The following is a 21,011-nucleotide window of genomic DNA, read 5'->3' as shown; positions in this document are numbered from 1 at the left end:
TAAAGCTGATACAACGAATGACTAAATTTGGACTAAGGTGAGGAAGTTAGTTTAGAGTGACGGGTACATGAAGCATGTTATGGGAACAAAATATATAAACCTGTGCTAAAGCTACTTTGACATAACTAAGATTCAGCCATTGCCAAATGGATTGAGGGTTACCATTGTTTCCGACTCTTCATGTCAAAAATGGAAACACATTTTAACTCAGTAGGTAAAGGGTTTTGGAATGCTAACGTTTTTCAAACCCAGGACATCACTAGTAGCTATAACCATTGTTTAAAGTATACTGCCTCATGGGGATGGAGTGAAGATTAAATAATTAGACGTGAGAATGCTTTAAAATAAATTATATTTTAAATGGTAAGTTGTAAATGGAGAAAAGAGATATAAAAATAACAGAATTGAAGAAAACTTCAGATTGTTTTCATCTTGGAGACCATCTTTACAGTTAATATAAGCATACTGCGTATCATCTCATGCGCTGCTGAGATGAGGCCTTAAAAGCTACCCACACACCCGAAATCAGCCCCGATATCTCAGTATTCTGGAGTGAGATCAAAACAAAAGTGGGCCCCTCCTAAACTATGCAGAAAGGTGAGTGACCTCGCAAGATCATTACCAGATCCTAGAGTGCCCTGCCACTTACTTCTCCAAAACAAGTCGAGCTGAAACTTGAGGCTGACACTCTGGGTCAGAGCAGGGCAGGGCTTCTTGCTCTCACATGCCCGTCACACAGTACTCACCTGGCCACCTTCCCATCTCCACAGTAAGGAGCACCGTGGACGTGGCTCAGAGGGGGCGAGGCTTCTCCCAGTTCTGCTCCTGACACAGCTTGGACTTGGTACTGATACACCTGCCCAGGTGTGACTTCCCTGTGGAAACCAACGGGCCGTGACTACCACATCCAGAAAGTGCAGGAGTTTAAAGAAAATGTAATGGGGAACCCGGATGTCAAACATATGCCCCATTTTCTGAAACAAAGGCCCAGGCATGCGGTCTCCCACAGCAGCAGGATCTGTGCTCCTAGTGCGTCCACATAGTGACGATGCAGTAAATCATGGCTGAACTAATTCTGAACTAACTAACAGTCCTACAAAATCTAGGAGGGTGGTATTTCCAGAGTATCTTTACCATGTTGAAAAAAATCACCAACTACTGAAAAAGTAGTGTATTGGCAAAGTAATCAAAGAAACTGCAGATGAAACTTCAGAGTTTGGGCTCAGCAAGGCCCTTTGTGACTGTGGATTATAGGTTTTTGTTTGTTTTTGTCTCTCAAGAAAATTCTTGCTGGGGGAGACTGAATCCACAGGGGAAAGAGCACTGTCTCTTAGGGAGAGAGAACACCTCCCATCATCGTTTTGGGAATGCAAGAAATTCCATAACTAGAAATGTGTTCAATTACTCCCCACCTCCAAACCTGTCAAAATGCACATATACCAGGTGTGGAGTTTTATCAGTTGGCAGCAGGGATGGACAGAGTTTGCCAGACTCTCTCCAGAGTCCAAGTCCACTGATCAGGTAGAGAGCACAAGGGATAGAACATTTAGAAGGGGTGGGGGCTCGACAAGGTGGGGCTGCTGGTTCCAAAGACAAATTCTTCTCTCATCTTAATTTTGTCTAGTGCCTGCCCTGGAAAACTACCGTCAAACTCTAGGTGGGATGGGAGTGCCTTCAGAGGACAGGATCTCAAAGGGCTGCGGGGACTGCCATGAGCGGCCACCGTAAACCTCCTACCAAGACCTTCTCTTAGCTCCCAGACTCTTAACTCAACCACAAAGCTTCACTCTCTCACTTGATGCTGCCACCAGCAGACAAGAAATGTCATGGGGTTTCAAAAACACCTTTAAAAGCCTCTGTACTGGCTTTTAGTTATTTTAATAGGAAAGACACTTAAATATTAAGGACTTTGACATTTCTAAATTAACTGTCTCTGGGGAAGCAGTCTTCTCGTGAGAGTGCCAGGCAGTTCAAGAAGGCGGTCTCCGCAAAAAATCATGAGGTAGGAGAATTTGTCTTTGGCGATACCAGCCTCTGGCTCTAGACACAACTCGTTTAAGCCAATGACCTCATCTTAGTCTGTGTCCCCAGCGCTGAGCACACAGTGCTGGGAACAGAAGAGAAATAGGGGAGGGGAGGGGAGGGGAGGGGAGGGGAGGGGAGGGGAGGGGAGGGGAGGGGAGGGGAGGGGAGGGGAGGGGAGGGGAGGGGAGGGGAGGGGAGGGGAGGGGAGGAGAGGCGGAGGGAGGGAGGGAGGGAGGGAGGGAGCATGAAGCACACATCATGGGTGAGTCAGACACCACGTAGGGTCTCAGGACAGCTAGCTTCCTGACTTAGCCGTGGATGCGTGGACTATACCCTCCGAGTGCCACAGGAGCTGTGGCAGACTATCCGAAAGTTTCAGCAAAGGATCAGAAGGTAAACTGTGACACCAGATGGGACTGCCTGACTCTGATCAACTTGTGTGTGGCAATTACTTTCAGTCCAACGGAAACGCCTCACACGCTAACCTCCTTTCTCCGTAATCATCGCGATGGCCTCATTGGTCAGGACAGCTGCTTGTCCCTTTCTGGGAAACATTTTCCTTCATCTCAGATATGCCACTTTAGAATAATACCCCCTCTGAGATTCTGAACCTCTCTCCAACTAAGGGTATGTCAGAGTGTGAAAAAATGGGGGGGGGGGGAACAAAACCCACTCCCCAAGCCCCAGGAAGCACCATGGTGTAGAAACCTCTACTGCCCAACTCACGTGTCTGTGAACTTCCTGTGAGGGTGCGTCACCACCATGGGTAAGCCACTGGCAAACGGGGGCTCCCGGAGAACCTGGTACCTCACAGGCCTGCAGCCAGAGCACAGGGGGCTGTGGGGCTGAGACGTCAGGAGAGCCGCGTCAATCTCCATCCGCTCGTCGAAGGTGTAGACCTTCACCCCCAAGACCTTGGCATCCATGTGCAGTTTGATGGTGAGCGGGGTGTCGCAGAATGTGTCTAGGGGTCCCAGGTGCACAGACTTCTTGTGCTCCAGCAAGATCTCCGTGTCAAAGAGCGCCTGGGAGGAGGCCGTGGAGATGTAGGTGACCCACAGGGTGAGGGTGTCAGCTTGGACCGGGTGCTGGAAGAGCAGCTCCAGGCTGCAGCCTTCTGTGGGGCAGGGGACCGTCATGTTCATGTGGTACAGGTGGAGCTCTGGACTCCAAGCCTGCAAGCTCGGCTCACAGGGCTGGTCCACGTCTGGAGGCCCTGAGGGAGATGGACAGAAAGACGGACATGTCAGGCATGGCCATTGTAAGTCTGCAAGTGAGCAGCCCACAGCAGCAGCCAAGAAGAAAACTTTGAACTAATTCCTGCAGAAGCTGGTCAGCTCAGTGGGTTAGGTCTCGGGTACTACTGAGGACTCAGGTGTAACAATTCACAAGGACTTTGTAAGCCCCAGTTTCCTCATTTATAATATAAGTACTGTTTAACCCCTGGCTTACTAGTTAGTGTGGAAGATTTATACAATGCTCCAGAGGAACCTTTGCAAACTACATTGGCAAAAATAGAACAACTCAGTCCTTCAGAGTTTGGAAAATAAACAATAGGATAAATCCGGAGGAAACAAGTTCAAATGTACGTGTGTGTGTTGTGTGTGGTGTGTGGGTGTTACATCTGGTGGGCCTTACCGGTTTTTTGCCTGCACTGTGAACGCATTCATTAACTCACTCATTCAACAAAAATGCGCTGCATGCCTCTTTCACGCCTGGCACTAATCTAGGTATTGGAGGTAGAGTATCGAACAAGGGAGATAAAGGCCTTGCCCTCACATCTTACAACAGGGTGACAGGTGCAACAATAAATAGGTAGAAGGTAGAAGGGCAATTCCGTGTGGTAACGGCATCTTTGAAGAAAAATAAAGGAGCATAAGGGTCATGTCCCACACAGCTTATGGAGTAGTTTTTAGGATCTTAATAAACATAAGAAAAAGAGAAAGACTGTGATTAGGTAAACACTGGTGACGGCGAGGATGGAAGAGCCAGGGCAGTGGTCGGAAGGTGCTAAACCTCATGTAACCGCATTTTCTGGACCCGAGTTGGGTAACGTTCATGCTCTAATGTGTCCTGGAGGCATGTGAGTGAATATGTAGCTGAGGAGTTGGGGGACAGACAGAAAAAGGAACAGCTAAAAACATTTCCTCTCTCCTAGAGCCCCGCTTAGATCATAAGCAAAGCACAACCAGTACCGGCGATTAATAGACTCGTAAAATGGCAAAAAGAGAACGCTCTGCTTGGAAGCCCCGGCCCAGCCCACGTCCACCAGGCTGGCTCGGCCGGTGCATGAGTGTCCCCTGCAATGTGTTCTCCACTCTCCCTGGTGGAGAGGAGGGACAGGTCGGCCCGCACTATGCTGTGGCGAGGCTGCTCCATGGGCCACAAGCGCCTGGAACACCGCACGCCTGAGCTGTTCACCTGAGGTCCCCTCCAGCTTCAGCTGATGCCCCGTCCCTCTGCCCTCTGCGCCGACCCCTGCCTCACCCCAGCCACTGGGCCTCCAAATTAAGCACGTGTGGGCATCTAGCACACAAAGGTACCAGGCAGAGTGCTCCCCAGAAAATCACACACACTCACATGCACACTCACACACACGTGTGCACTCACATTCGTGCACACACTTGCACACACACGCCACCTCTCCATCTTTCACACCACCCCCCTCCCATTCTCAGCAGCCACCAAGGCTAAACGAGAAAGCCACGGTCCTTACCCACTGCCTCCTCTGGAGTCCAGTACCCTGAGGAGTCGCACACCCGCCCGGAGGAAGCCGCATGCACGTACTGACGGAACGTCCCATCCTCTGTGCAGGCGCCACACACGCTGCCCGGGGCCCTGGGGAGATGAAGGGGGAGGTGGGGAGACTCCATCAGGTGACTTGGAGAGACAAAGTCAGGAGACCTTTGGGGGTGGGGGGAGTGGCAATAGGTCATGAGACCCTAGGGGGTAATGGGGAACACAAGTATTTCTCATCTCATTTCCACCTCATCTTTGTAAAATTCATAGTGACATGAGGAATCTCAAGGTTATGAAGCAGAAGAATTTAAGTCCTAAGGGAGGCCTGTGGAGATGAAAACGGGCACCTTCCATCCCCAAGCATTCAACACAAGAGAATGCATCCGAGTCTTCCACCACAAAACTCATCCCCACCTGACTCTCAGTAAGTCACCCGAAGACCCTTGCATTCCCCCAGCTAAAACAGACACCAACTTTCAGAGTAAACTTTTCTGACGTATGTGGGCTTATGTTTAAACTCCCTACTTTCAATCACATACATAAGAGGCCTATGGAAGGCAATGGCCTGGGCTCTCCATCGCCTGGGGCGAGACAGCTGAATTCCTTACCATGACCCAGGGTCCTTCACAAGATACCTCCTTCACGAATCTTATGTCCTCATTGCGATGAACTAACCACCCTTCCACAAACACATCCTACCCTTAGCACAGCCTTTCTAAGCCCCTCTGTTTAGCAAACTCCTACATACCCTTCAAGGCCCATTCAAATGTAACCTTGGCAGTGGCACGTAGTCTGACTCCTCTGAGTGGCCTGCACTCTCTCCTCCGGGCACCTCCTGCACCTTCTGGCTCCTGTCCTGGGGCATCGCTCTGGGTAGTGAGAATCCCCACCCCACTCCTCCCCCTTTGCCTGTGAGCAAGTCCAGACGGAGCTCTGTTCTTTCTACGCCCAGCAGTCCCTCTAGGGGGGGTTTTTTACGGGCATCCCTGAGACCGTTCACACAACCTGGGAAGAACTCTTCAAACACCATATCTGGGGTAACTGGGAAAAGCAGGACAACAACAGCTAAATAGCAAGGGGCAGTCCCTCCAGGAGGTTCGTGTCTGATACTCTGAATCTCTTTAGAAGCCGGCTGTGAATCACACATCTGGAAATGGAGGCACTGAATCAAGGTCTCGCAACACGAAGGGGGAAAAGTAATATCCGGTAACAGCCTAGAAAACTAATATTGTTCAAGAGGGGTCATAATTACGCTACAAGCCCCACATACCTGGCATGGCGCCACAGGGTGCTTTTCATAAATCATTGGGAATCCCTGTAAGAAGCCTGTTTATAAATGAGCACACTCAGGCTCAGGGAGATTAAGTAAATTGCCTAAGGTCACAACAAGTTCCTCAATTCCTTTGAGCAAGTTCCCAAACACCATGAAGTGTCCGGCACTCTGGCAACGGAAAGGTGTCATTGGCTCCGACCTCGCCCAGCCGGCACTCTCATCTGCGTGGACACAGCTCCAAACCGCATTTCCCTGATGCACTCGGCCCTTCCGGGGCGGCTGCCGAGTGCGTGGCCGGGCTCCTCGCTGACCTAAGGGCTGCAAATATCTACTGGGGAGGAGTAAACAGAACTCCCAGCGTGACACAAATCGCCGGGTGCGTGACGTGCGTCTCCCCGGACACACGTGTGGGGAGGCCTCAGCGGGCGGCCCACCGGGCTGGAAAGAGGAAGCCAGTGTGGCCGCTTCTGCCAACAGCCTCGCAGCAAGCCAGCACTCATGTCTGCTTGATCGCAACATTTGTACCAGAGCGAGGACGGAAGGATTAAATTTTTCACATGTGTTACATAAACGGATGTAAAACCCTGCTCCGCACATGTCCACGGGGGACTTGCTGCTCGGCCTGTCCGAGCGGAGCTGCGCGGGTGTCTTCAGCTGCGGGCCTGGGCTGGCCCCATGAGATGCTCTGTGCCTCAGTGTCTCACCCATACAGCAGCAGCGTGCCTACTGCAGGGGCTAAAGAAGGGACGTGCAGACCACAGCCGCTCCGGTTCCCGGAACACGGCGGCAGGCCTGGAAAGCAGGGATCCCGCGCGGGTCACGGATGGGGTGCTGGTCTTTCTCCTTAAAGCACATTCCCCCATCCGCCCACCAACTGTCAGATGTCATTTTTTTCCTACCTTCTCTCCTTTGGGCAAAAGTTACCCGGGTGCTCATTTACACCAATATGCAAAGGACAAATAAAAGCTAATCTTAGATACGATGACTCTCTTCAATAGATGCATATTAGGTGTCTACTGCGGCAGGACCAGAGGCAAAGATGCAAGAAACAGATGCTCCTGCCCCCAAGGAGCTGCCAGCTGATGACAACTCTGCAGGATGGCAGCCATAAGTGGGGCAGGCACTGGGTACACCAGGAGACAGAGAGGGCACCAGAAATGCCCACATGATCCAAGTAAGCCCCCCAGCTCCCAGCTTGTGGCAGTGGGTAGCCTGCCACCCACCCCCAGAACCGACGGGAAGAGCACAGCTCACTTCCCTTCCCCCAAACGCCACTGTGCAGGAGCAGCCTGGGCACCACCTTACACTGAGGAGAGGGGCTGGCCCAGCCAGGTGGCGAATGCCATCTCAGCCTTGTCAGTTCACTTTCATCCTATTTGCCAACCTCGTCACAGCTCTCGGCAGCCTACCAGACATGACATTCTGCGGGAAACACCTGCCAGGCCCCTCGCCAAGGAGTGAGCAACAGGCCAGGAGCCACTGGGCTTCCAGGGGAGCCCATGAGCTCTGCCGCAGAGAAGGGAAGCGAGAGGGACGAAGGAGGCAGCCCTCAGCAGTGGCTCATGTTCACACTTCCCAGCTGGGGTTCCCCTGACTTCACATTCTCCCCCTTGCGCACAAGATACGCCGCGGAGGAAACAGGCCGGCGTGGCCATGGCAGGGGCCCCTCTCACCTGTCATACACGACTCCACTAATCGGAGGCAGCCAGTGGATGGTGAGAGACTTGTTGGTCTGCCCGATGACCATGGGTGGGATGGGAATGGGAGTGGGCTTTCGGCTTTGACTCCACTGTTGATACACAAGGTCCAAATAGCAATGCATTCGGGCCACCTGGTTAGGGGTGAAGCTGTCAGTGCAGTTGTCATCTGCGGAGACAAGAAAGGGGACTGGGAAGATGGAGGTGTTAACCCTGCAAAGTCCACCACGGCGAGGACAAATTCTGCCTCATTCATGCCTGTGTCACCAGCACCTAACATAACACCTCGCACTTGTTAGGCTCCATAAACACCTGTCGAATGAATGAATGTATTCTGTTCCAGAAAGTATCTGTGCTGGAAATGAGAAAGAGAAGGCAGAGATTAGCATTTGCCTATCTCTAACTCGGCCATTACCTTGACGTTGGGCTGGGCCAGGGTGAGCCCAGGGGTCCCGGGCAGCTCTGAGCTGGCGGCTGCTTATTTGGGAAGCCACAAGGTGGCAGTGTTTCAGCATATGGCCTTACTACTCGGGAACGTTTGTGGACTTGCAGACACCTGCTTTACGCCCAGTGACTTTGGCCAAGGTTAGTGAGTGTTCAGTGGCGATGCTCAAGGGGAGACAAAGCCAAAATGTCAAGGAGGCAGGAGAACAGGAACTGTGTGTGGTCCCTACCTCAATTTTGGAGCAGGCAAAATCTCCCTATTAGATACTTTTTTTTTTTTTTTTTTGTAGCGTTAGAATGAGAGTTATCTTAGTTCCAGGGCCTTTTCCAACAAGAGCGTGCCAGTCAAACACTCACCCCTGCTTCTTTTTTAAAAATATTTTTATTGATTTTTAAAGAGAGAAGGGAGAGGGAGAGAGAGAGAGAAACATCAGTGTGAAAGCACAACATTGATCAGCTGCTTCTACATGCACCTCACTGGGGATGGAGCCCACAATCCCTCAGTGCAAAGGATGATGCCTGGCCAACTGAGCCACACTGGCCAGGGCTGCCCCTTTCTTCCTAGATGTTTCCTCTGCCCGCCCACTTCAAAGGTGGGACTTGAACAGCTCTGCCCTCTGCAGCGCATTGCCTGGTTGCTCTGCCCTGGCAAGGGCCACTGTGACCTTCCTGGGGGAGGAAGGGATGCTGGTCCTTATGAGTGTGATGCACCTGAATTATACACCAAGATGAGACTTGGGTAGGGATTTGTTGATAAGGGACAGGCGGGACCAGCTCACACTCCTTCCCTCCGAAGGCATGACCACGGTGCTATGGTTGATTTATTTATTTTTATTTTTTAGATAGTTCTAGAACTCATCACCAAACAAGCCCGGGACCTTATAGAAAAATTACCTCCTTCCTTCACCCCTGGAACAGGTCATTAAATCAAACCCGGCCTTAATTTAAGAATAAATGATAAATTGGGGTCCATTATCAGGAGACCGCGACTAGTATTACTTTTGGCCAGAAACAAGGGAGGTGTCAAGGGAATAGAAAGAAACATAATCCAGGAAAACAAGACCAGACAATATAGTTGTTCCTAAGGCCAGGAAGGTGGCATTTTTTAAATGAGATGGAGCCACGTGGGGGAGGGGACGTAAGCTAAGGATCAGCCCTTGGCTTGTGTTGGAAGAAGAGAATCGGATACTTTAAAATAACATAAAATGGAAAGAAAAAAAAATCCTGAGCTTAATGTGAACCAAGGCCATTTTCTTGACCAACCTCAAAAACGGTACAAAGAGCCCCCTTGACCCAGAAGCCTCTTTTCCCGTCACTATGAGGCCCTTTCAGAGTAAATGCCTTAGAATGTGGACAAGACCAAGAATGACCAAGTTGTACAGGTCTAGAAGTGTGTTTTTCTGCTAATCTCTAGTGAAGGAGACTCTAGGCAACGAGGCCGCTTAACATCTCAATATTTCTTTAAGCTCTTCAAAGACAAGAAGAAAAGACTATGGTGTGATCAATACACTTCAGGGCTCGGGCACGAACGTCTGCTTGATCAATCTCTCCACCTCCTGCACGTCCACCCTCCCAGCCCCCAAGCTCCCCCACGTCACCCTAACAGAAAGCAAGCACGTCGAGGCTGTGAAATACCTGTGTAGCTCATGTAGTTGTTGAACGGGGCCCCTGGGAAGTGGGTGACGCCGCAGGTGTCGTTGGCAGGCTCCGGGTCCTGGCACAGCTTACTCTTAGGAGTGGGGGCCGTGTCGGCGCAGAGGTCCCCGGTGTCCATGGAGGGCACAGTCTCCCTGCAGGGGTCATCACAGGATTCTCTTTCACTGACCCCTTTGAAGACGTGGTAGAGTCCCAGGACGTGCCCCATCTCGTGGATCATGGTGTTGGTATGGCCAGGCACCCCGTAATAGGACGGATTGAGGACAACGCCACCTGCAAATAGAGGGTTTGGAAAACATCTCTGAGCGGGTAAGGTGTCACAGCCCTTTGGTCCTTAATTATGTCTCCTAGTAAATTACCAAGTGCTCGATTTCAGCCGCTAAGGGGACACTTCATAACTTCCAGTGGCATCAGTTCCTGCTCTTCTCTCTGGCCACAAGCACCCTCTGAGCTCATCAGTAAACATCCCCTGCACCAGGGCGAAGGTACAGACAAAATGACACTGCGAAGGGCCACACGCTCAGCCCTGCTGCACAGCAGAATCACCCAGAGACGTGAACACACACAGATGTCCAAATGAGAGCCGGGTGAAATGATCTGAATGTTTGAGGTGACGTCCATGCCTCAATGTTTTTTTAAAACTTCCCAGGTTGCACACCATTGGTCTAGGTGAGCAATTTTCAACCTTTCCCATCTCATGGCACACGTAAACTAATTAGTAAAATTCTGCGGCAACCCCCACTGTCAGGCTGGCTGACATTAACGGAGCCATGCCCAGGCCCATCCTGAGGTACATTGTCTACTTTCACGTCCAAAACAGAGCTAGACCTCATCTCCCCTGTTGCTTTCTATCACTTCTAGTAAAAATTCTTCCAGAAATTAGACTTTAAAAGGCCGCAATTCACCTATAAAAAGAAAAGTGGTACCAGTAGTTCAATGTGCTTGAGAAAAATGCAACGTGCCACACCCTCCTCCTAGAGTCACAATGACCTGAGAATTACGTTCAACGCCCTGAAAAGTCCTGCAGCAACTTTGTTTAATCTTTGATTCCCAAACTTATGTGAACACAGACCTGTTAGGGGAAGAATACCTTTGACATCTCTGGAACACTGGACTCCTTGGAGCACAATTCATGACGCACTTCCAATGACAAAGAAAACACCCCGTCAACAGTCATTTTCTACCTGCACGTCCCACCTCCGAGCAAACATTAAGTGTCCCCTTATTCTATGGTTCATCCAGGCCCAAGTCCTCTTGTGATCTCCTCCAGTTGTAGAAGCAAGCGTCAAGGAAGGAGGGGTGACTGGGGGTGTGGCCCTGGGGGCTCCAGGAGGATACAAGGGTGGTCACTCTAATGGTGGGCATCTCATCAACCTCCAGAAGCCTCTGCCTCAGCCCCAGATGAGATGTTTTCAGATCTAAGAATATTCCTCCACAGATTTACAGTGACCTTTCAGTGAACCAGCTTATCTAGAAATGAAGGAGGAAGGAGCATAAACACGCGAGTCCTCAACACTCCCAGAAAACATCCTCCCACCGATCACTACTGGCCTGCGTAGCACTCGTGATGCGTAATCCCCACACAGGAGGCTATAGATTTAACCAGACGGCGCTTAAATTTTAATGAAAAACATAAGCCTTTTAACACACTTACTGACAGTAATATTTTTGATTCCAGAGAGATGGGACTTCCTCCCCCAAATCATCTGCACGCAACACATAGTAACCAGCTTAGATGCCATATGCGCCTTAGATAGGATGTTGCCTAATTTGGGAGGGAGTGCTGTGTGCACCAACACACATTAAGGAAAATCCCGAGGTCCTGGGCCTCTTACAGTAATTCTGCCCATTAGAGCCGAGGTTATGGAGTCACCCTGGACTGGAACTTAAGGAACTGGAATGCGGTCCTGACGCTAACTAGCTGTGGGCCCATGGCTCTGCCCTTGGACCTTCCCCCGGCCTCTCCGTCTGTAGAATGAGGAGGCTAGCCGGGCTCATCCCTAAGCTCCCTTCCTGTCCTCACCCGGGCCGCTAAGAGCTTACATGCAGCACTGCGGGAGACACCATAAATACCATGTGAAGAAATGTATGTTAGCCTGGACTGTCACCACCTCGGCCTTGTAATCTGTGTTCCAAGATTCCCATCTCTCCGTAGCCTGAGGCGAAGGGGAAAGCTGGGAGGGAGCGGCCACAGACACTCGGCTCTCAGATCTGCCCTGGGTTTCCCGGGATCGGATTCACTGCCTAGGAATCCTCCTGGCCTCCGCTCCACCACATTGCTCTCTCCTTCCTCTCTCCTACACACAGGGTCCCACACCGCTCTCCTCTCTTTATTCAACTAAGACAACCTTGTTAAATTACTAAAGGAGCCGGTCCTAATCTCTCTCACACACACACACACGTGGATGAGGGAAGAAAGATACCAATTATTTCGTGGTTTAGTTTATAAAAGTTTTCACATTTTGATAAGAATCACACACACACATTTCCTGCCGAAGCCAGAGTGAGGCATAAAGACTCGTTGCCCCAAATCTAAAGACGAATGCGAGACTTTCTTTCCATGAAGAAGAAACAAGACATGATAAATAATAAATAAAACCTGAGTCCAGCCCAGCCCGGCGTGGCTCAGCATCGACCTAGGACCCAGGAGATGGAGGTTCGATTCCTGGTCAGGGCACATGCCTGGGTTGCTGGCTCGATCCCCAGCAGGGGGCGTGCAGGAGGCGGCTGATCAATGACTCTCTCATCATTGATGTTTCTCTCTTTCTCTCTCTCTTTCCCTTTCTCTCTCTGAAATCGATAAAGATATATTTAAAACACTCACACAAAAAACAACAACAACAACAAAAACTGAGTCCACAGAACGGCAGCCCCTTTCTGCCCTCTCCACCACCTAGGTCAGACCAGGGCGGGCCTGAGGGCCTGTGATTCCCACCCTTTCAGGGGAATGTGCGCTCCTTTCCCAGGAGCGACTTCACAGGAATCAGGAAATGACACTACAATTGCTACTTTCCAGTCCTGTTTTATATTAATATTCAAACACACCGGCATCACCTTCTGACGCCACCTACGCTTTCTCCCATTTCCATTGCAGTGACGTGGTCAGGCTCTGAGGGCCCTTACGCCTCTCTCACTCGGGATGGCCTTTGGCGTTGACCGTGGCTCCTCCTCTGGCTGTGGACCCTCCTCACTGGAAATGCACTGATCCTCACCTTTGGGAATATTCCTTGAAAGCTCGTGAGGCTGTTTCCTGATCTAGTTCCATGGTAATAACAAGTTTCAGTTTCAAAGGGTTGTTACGAAGATTGGAGTGGTAATGGAGACAAATGAGCGTTTCGCTTATTTTTCAGAACACAGTAACTCTAGAGGGTACTGGACCATTTGTCACTGTTACTCTAATTATATAACGGGCCCTGGCCACACACACGCTCCTTTGCCCCACCCTTGTCGGCTCCCTCCTGACCACCTTCATTCATCAAGACGACAGAAGCTAGAATGTGAGCACAAACAGGACAGACCTTCCAAGTAAGGCCAGGCATCGCCGGGCAGAGCAGGCGAACGCGGGGCAGAGCAGCGAACGCCCTCACTCGGGAGCTCCGATCTGCCCCTGGGCTGCTTGGTTTCCACGTCGTTCTGATCCCGAGGCCCACGGGCAGCCGGGAGACAGACAAGACTTGGGCAGAGTTGAAAACAGACATGTGTGTCCATTCTCTTCTTCGACGACAGACTGGCACTTAAAAATGTCTCAGGGTAGCCTGAAATTAGTGATTCCAGGAGGAAACGACTTATTATGGGATGGGGGCTGATGGCTTCATTCTTCATGGACCTGGCTGGCAGGGCAGATGTATACGAGACACTTTTGTTCTGTAGTGCCAGCCATCTTTTCCTTCCCACCTCTCTGGTTATAGTCAATCTTTTGAATATTCCTATACTTCCTTTCCCTGATGGCCTTGGCATTTATACATTAGATACGGTCCCAGGCAAAACAAGCTCAGCTGATTAAGAGTATATTTCCACCACCCAGCAACATAGGGGCTCGAAACAGAAATTAAGTTCAACTATAGAAGATTAAATAACAGCTCCATTTCTTGCATACCTGATTGTATATACGGAGACTTGAACTCGCCACCTGCCAGCGCCACTAACTGTACATAACTGTAATATGAACGGGGCTTCCTGGATTCAGCAACTGGTGGCCATGTGGGACGCAGCTGTTGCTTAATGGACTGCCGGCGAGCCCAGCCGCCTCCGTAGAAGGACTTTCAGCCTTGATTATCAAGGGCAAGCTAACACAACAAGACAGGGTTGTTGTGTGGCCTACGGGGTGGTGCAGGGGGAGAAAGGAGAGGGAAGCTGCTGATTAAAAGATGAAATCTAAGTAGCAGACAGCCAAGCTCCCGAAGTGATGCCGTGTTCTCAGCTTCCAACTGGCTTTTCCCAGCCTTAGCGCCAGGCCGCCAGAGCAGCACGTGGCAAAGAGAACGATTCCCAAAGCCACTTCCATTAAACCAAAACACAAAACACAAAAACCCTCAGGCAGTCTGAGGAAAGGACACAAGTGGAAATGACTTTAAAACAGTTCTGTAAAACTTTTAGGGCTGAATATTATATGCCCATAAAACACGGAGGTTGAGGGCAGGTCTGCAGGTGCCTACATAATTACTTCCAGTTACTAGCTAAAAAACGGCTCCTCGCCCCAGCAGGTTTGTCTCAGTGGTTAGAGTGCCGGCCCGCAGACCGAAGGGTCCCGGGTTCGATTCCAGCCAAGAGCATGCATCTCGGTTGCAGGCTCGATCCCTGTCAGGGCGCGTGTGGGGGGCAAGCAACCGATATGTCTCTTTCACATCGATGTTTCTCTCTCTCTCTCTGAAAAGCAATGGAAAAAATATCCTCAGGTGAGGATTTAAAAAAAAAAAAACACTGCTCCTCAAAATCCACTTTTCACTACAAAGGGACAAAGCTATCAAAGTATGCGCGGGGGTCCGAGGAAGACCCGAGGAAAGTGGCAGAGGGAAACTGATACACAAGGGGAGAGAAAGAAATGGAGAAAGTTTAAAAAAAAAAAAGTCACGGGAGCTAGAAAAAGAAGCATATTTTTACAGAACCAGACCAGAGACCATTTATCTCCAGATCTTGCAATGGCTTCTTAGTTTTACAGCCTGTGGTCTCATTACGAGGAAGTCCTCATTCTGGGCAGGGCTAAACCAAGGCAGCAATGTGTAGAGGGTGAAGATTTTGCAGTCTGCTGTCTTTTTCTTTCTTTTTTTTTTTTGTCTCCTTTTATACCCTTTCAGCCTTCCCTACTTCCAACTGTCAAGCACTCGGGGCTCTCCAGCTGCTCCCACCTCATGGGAGAAAAATAATCTGATATAAAAAATGGAAGATGTTATTACTGAAGCATTAGAGACTTATGATATAATTCTTTCTTTGATTCTGAATGAGGGAAGTGCTCCACATACACACACACACACACACCCCATACGGCAGGCCAGAATTTTAGGCACTACAGAATATGCATTTAAAAATATTTTCTATAACTCATTTATTAACTTAGCATTTACTGAGCATCTATTCTGTCAGGTGCCATTCCAGGCCCCAAGGAGTCAATGATTACTGGGAAATGTTTCAAAAGAAGAGATAAAGGTTATTTATAGGTAAACAATCACACAGAAAGGTGCTTATTTACTCCATCTACTTGTAAATGCACGAACCTACCTTTGGGGAACCCCAATTTCGGGGCATGAAAATCATATCCTAGGGTGATTTTGCCCAAAATTTTCACTATCCAAGGTGCTTACCCAAGTTCAAAACCCCAAGGCACCCGGGACAAGCCCATTTGCTGAGTGCCAGCTTCTGACAATGAAATAATCTACAACAGCAGGCAGGGGGTGATTCCCAGACACAGTCCCCCGTTGTTCACGCCAGGTAGCCTGCCTGGTTAATGAGCCTAGAGTCCCTCGTACCGACACGGTGCTCTCCAGGGTGCATACCTTGCTCACTCTCCATCTCCAGGGAGAATCCCTCTGCTCTGGCGCGGTGGAGAAGACTAGTGGATAGGCGACTGGTCTCCTTTGCTCTGGCCCGACCATTTAATGGCCAGTGCACCCGAGCTCCCCTCTGTACCTCCTGTGGCCTCTCCCACCTCCCCACTGTGCTATCTGCACCTGCGCTCGCTGGAAAAACCTGGTTGAGGCTACCAAAGACGGAACACCCCGCTCTCCATGGCAGCCGTTAGTTTAGGAGGAAGGCGAGGTGTGTCCTGGGAGACCCCCTATGAATGTTCTGGGCGATGGAAAGATATCCCACCTCTGAGCTCATCTCCGCTGCTACCACCTAGCCCTGCCCTCTACGCAGCTGTTGATTCACCCTCCCCAGACAGCTGTCCCTCCAGCGTCACCCCAAGATAGCTGCTCTCCTCCGGTCCACTGGGCCCTGTGACATTCACAGGCCCTGCCCAGCCCAGAAGGGCCACCCATCACTCACTCTTTCCCTCTCTGACTGATAAGGAGGCTCCTTTTGCTTCTTAGAAGCTGCTCTGACATTGCCAGCAGTTGGACCCCTTAACACACTTTTTTTTTCTTTATAAAGGAGCCAACAACTCCCCAGGGCACTAAAAGCCTCCAGGTTGGAAGTGAGCTGGGAAGGAAGCTGTGGGCAAACCCAGGAAGGTCAGCCCCAGAAACACAATGTTCGAAACATCTACACTGTTGCTGTTATCACTGCCGCTACTAATGAAGCTAATATTTCTGAGGCCCTACTATGTGGCAGGAGATCTCATGCATTCATCTGCTTATAAAAAATTCTGCCCTGCGTTACCAACGGGATTTGACTCACTTTTGTCAAAATTATGCTAAAAGGCAGAAATGATGTTAATGGCAAAGCAGGACTACAAATTATCTTGGTCCTTTCAGGTAGTCACTGAAGCCACCGGTCATCAGAAATAGGATTCAATCTTTCAGGCTAGTGTTCCTATCTGCTAGGTCACTCAGCTGACTCTCAACATGCAGGCATCTTACATGTTGACACAAACAGATAATCTCAAGTCTCAAAAAGACTCTATTAAGAAAATCCTGCCCAGCCGGGCGTGGCTCAGTGGTTGAGTGTCGACTTAGGATCCAGGCGATGGGGGTTCGATTCCCGGTCAGGGCACATGCTGGGGTTGCAGGCTCGATCCCCAATCAGGGGCATGCAGGAGGCAGCCGATCAATGACTCTCTCATCATTGATATTTCTATCTCTCTCTCTCCCTCCCCTTTCCTCTCTCTGAAATTAATAAAGATACATTAAAAAAAAGAAAATCCCAAATGCCTTCCCTTATCACGCTATGCCAGCAGTCCGTACTACTCTACACCTAGTTTATTTTAGGTCAGTGAAATTCCTTTGTTCGGTCACAGTGATGATTGAGCAAGAAGAAATAGATACGTGCGTGAGCCATTTCCTATCGGGTCAGACCTCTCAGCTGCTCAGTCTACTTCTGAAGATCACGTTACATATTACGCTGTAGGGGGACACGGCTGTTCCTAAAATGTTTAAGAGTAAAACATAAGTATGCCCAGCTTCTTTTGCAATTCATGATGAGGCAATAATTCATGAGATAATTCTGGAAACCATTTAAGTTTAATACCCTCGCTCACGTATTCATTCACCGCTGCATTCAGGGAGCATTCAGAGCACCTGCTGTATGCCGAGGACTCTGCCTCTGCATAGAGGTCACAGGCCTTACCCAGGTTTCACAAGGTCTTCGATGCACTCGCGAGGGTGGGTGTGTGGCTCTATACAATTTTATCACAGGGATATGGTGCCATACACCAAAACACTCGGGCTCGATCCCTGGTCGGGGCACATGCTTAGGCTGTGGGTTCGATCCTGGTCAGGACGCCTACGGGAGGCAACCAACTGATGTTTCTCTCTCCCCCTCCCTCTCTCTCCCTGCCCCTTACCCTCTCTAAACATATTCTCAGGTGAGTATTAAAAAAAAAAGATCTCCCACCTGCTCTCCTTTTGTCAAAACCATAGTTATACCCCTTCCCCCGCCTCAAGCTCACCCCTAACCCCTGGCAAGCACTGACTTGGCCTCTGTCTATAATTCTGTCCTTTTGAAAATACGAGATAAATGGAATCATGCAGCATGGAACTTGGGAGATTTTTTTTCACTCAGCACAATACCCTTGAGAGTCCCTGGAGACGTTCCACCCATGGATCCTCTGTCCCTTTCTGTTGCTGAGGGGTTTCCATCCTCTACAGATGGGCTAAGGGGGTGTCAGCAGTGAGCACTGAACTCACGTTTGCCATTTCCAGTTTGAACCTACTACAAATAAAGCTGCCATGAAGACCAATGTAAAAGCTTTTTAATGGGTATATGTTTCCATTTCCCTAGGACCAATGTCCAAGAGTCCGGTGGCTGGGTCACAGGGCAGGTGCACGTCCTGCAGGGTGGCTGGGCTGTTTCCCATTCCCGCCAGCCACGCACGAGAGATCCAGCTTCCCTGTGTCCTCACCAGCACTTAATATTGTCATTATTTAAAAAATTATTAAAGTATGGTGGACATACAATACTAGATTAGTTTCAGGTGTACAATATAGTAATTCGACATTTACATACCTTACGATGTGGTCACCGTAAGCCTAGTAGAGATCCGTCAGCGTGCAAATGGGGCGCCACAGTATCGATGATATCCCCTGGGCTGTACCTTACATCCCGTGTATTTTTTATTTTAGCTGCTCTAATACGTGTGTAGTTATATCTCATGTGCTTTCGATTTGAATCTCCCTAATGGCTAATGATACTGAACATCTGTTCATGTGCTATTTCCCATCTGTATTTCCTCTGTGGTGAAATGTTTGTTCATGTCCTTGTGCATTTTCTAACTGGAATGTCTGCTTTACCGTTGAGTTTTGAGAGCTCTTTACATAGTCTAGATACAAATCCTCTGCGAGATGTGCGGTCTGCAAATATTTTTTCCAAGTCTGATGTTTCTTTGTCTGTCTTAACAGTCTTTCTTAGAAAAAAGTTTTAAATTGGGATGAAGTACCATTTATCAGCTATTATGTATATGGACGATGCTTTTGGTGTTACATAGAAGTTCACTCTTTGTGTAGCCTGCACTGAGGATTTTCTCCTATGTTTCTTTTTAAAGTTCTGTAGTTTTATTTTTTTATGTCTAAATACATGATCTATTTTGAGTTAATTTCTGTACAAGGTGTAAGATTCACATTAAGATTCATTTTCTTTTGCCTGTGGATGTCCAATTGCTTCAGCACCATTTGTGGAAAATACTTATTGCCTATTAATGCCTGTAGTATATTTAAGAATATTGCCTCCTTTATTCCTCATAGTGGTAATATATTCCTTCTCTCTTGTGTGATTTTTTTTTTCTTGATCAGTCTTTCTAGGGGGTTATCAATCCTTGCCCCTCTCTCCCCAAAAAACTTTTGGCTCTGTTAATTTTTTTCTAATTAATGTTTACTTTCTATTTTATTTGTATTTTTTCTCTCATTTGTATTACTTCGCTCTGCCTTCATTCTTTTGGCGTAATATGTTGTACCTCCAGGTCATCACCTTTTTACATGTAGGTTATAGGCTTGGCCCAGGGCACCCTGTTTGCGCTCACACCTCTTACCTGCGGCACCGAAACCTTTTGACAGGCTCTCCCCAAAGCCATGCTCTTTCTTCCCCCCCAGACTCACTTTCACAAACTTTCTTGGGGCCTCTTGCTTTTCAAACACCTTTGGGCTCCGCGTCACTTACCCAGGTGACTGAGGGCTTCCTTGTCCCAGGGCCAGGTGGCAGCACCCAGAAGGTCCTCCCTCACCGAGCTGGCGAAGTAAACGTTGAGGAAGTGCGTGCTGTTGAGCTGCAGCGTCTCCTTCAGCTCCTTCACGCTCATGTAGGCCCTGCGGAGACCCGAGAGGGGAGAGCGTCACGCCCAGGGGTCAGGGGCAGGCCGAGGGATCAGGGGAAGGCCGGGGGGTCAGGGGCAGGCCGAGGGATCAGGGGAAGGCCGGGGGGTCAGGGTCAGGCCGAGGGGTCAGGGGCAGGCCGAGGGATCAGGGGAAGGCCGGGGGGTCAGGGGCAGGCCGAGGGGTCAGGGTCACGCCGAGGGGTCAGGGGCAGGCCGAGGGGTCAGGGTCACGCCGAGGGATCAGGGGAAGGCCAGGGGGTCAGGGGCAGGCCCAGGGGTCAGGGTCCCGCCGAGGGGTCAGTACATGGAGAAGAGCACAGCGCACCGGGAACTCTGACACACCCATCCAGCGCTGCCTTTCAGGGGGATAGAGAGGCAGAGACCAAGCTGCCATGAAGACATTTGGGATGTTTATTCTAAGATCAATAATATCCCACCTTGTTAGCACTCTAATATTTATACAAATACTCAATATTCGACATCAGCTTCAAGTCCCCAGCCTGCGCCCAGATGATTTCTTCAAGATAGATCCAATGAGGCGCCCAGTTCTCTGTCCTGAGAACTATCCCTGGGCCGGGGTGAAGGTCTCCTAACTCTCAGTCCCTCTTTCTCTCTATCACACTCCTGATCTTTTTTATGATAAGAAGACCGACTGAATCTTTTTCTCAGTATATGCTTGTTTCCAGACATTGCTTTTTAAAAGGGAAATAGTGGCTAGGAAAGAAAGTAAAAGAGAGATTAAAAAAAAGAGAGATGAGTGAGAAGTAGGAGAAGATGTCATAAAACTACTGCAAAGGATATTAATTATATATATATGTTTTTTCTCTCTTTCTAGTCCCTTAATCCATAGAAACTCTACCCCTAACTACAGCTACCTTAGGATACTGAGTATCTTTATTGCCGGTCTTCAAAGCACTAGGCAATATTATGTTTACACTTACGCATCAATGGTCTGTTCAAAACACATGCCCTGTGGCCCATTAGAAAAGAAAGGACACAAGCATTTGATCTCTTTACAAGCTCATCACGAGTCAAAGACCTTCACCGTCCTGGCTTCAGCGACACTTCACACTTCACCGTGAGCAAACAGAGCCTGCCGTTCTCACCAGAGAGCCAGTCTAAGAAACAACAACCCAACCAGAGCTCAGCGGCCCCTGGGACTCGCTGGACGCTTCCCACAGCGGCCGGCGTCTGCCACTCCGGGGGCGGGAAATGTTCTCATCGCAGCCTCAACGGAGCAGACAGTTCCCTCAGCCTAAGGTGGACCGTGCTCCAC

General features: G+C 49.6%; 1 protein-coding gene across 1 annotated transcript in view; it reads right to left on the bottom strand.

The window, feature by feature from the left end:
* PAPPA2 (pappalysin 2) overlaps positions 1-21,011 on the bottom strand; it is a 174,679-nt gene that overhangs the window by 98,574 nt on the left and 55,094 nt on the right. Inside the window, exons 3-8 of the mRNA XM_081120295.1 lie at positions 19,582-19,727; positions 9,814-10,107; positions 7,711-7,903; positions 4,742-4,863; positions 2,752-3,241; positions 747-875 (exon numbers count right to left, since the gene is read on the bottom strand). Of these exons, the coding sequence (XP_080976421.1) occupies positions 747-875; positions 2,752-3,241; positions 4,742-4,863; positions 7,711-7,903; positions 9,814-10,107; positions 19,582-19,727 (1,374 nt within the window). The remainder of the gene's footprint in view (positions 1-746; positions 876-2,751; positions 3,242-4,741; positions 4,864-7,710; positions 7,904-9,813; positions 10,108-19,581; positions 19,728-21,011) is intronic.

Source organism: Miniopterus schreibersii (assembly GCF_964146895.1).
Source record: "Miniopterus schreibersii genome assembly, chromosome: 19".
In the NCBI taxonomy this organism is placed as follows: Eukaryota; Metazoa; Chordata; class Mammalia; order Chiroptera; family Miniopteridae; genus Miniopterus; species Miniopterus schreibersii.
The sequence above is the reverse complement of the archived record's forward strand: the minus strand, read 5'-3'. Positions and strand labels throughout refer to the sequence as shown.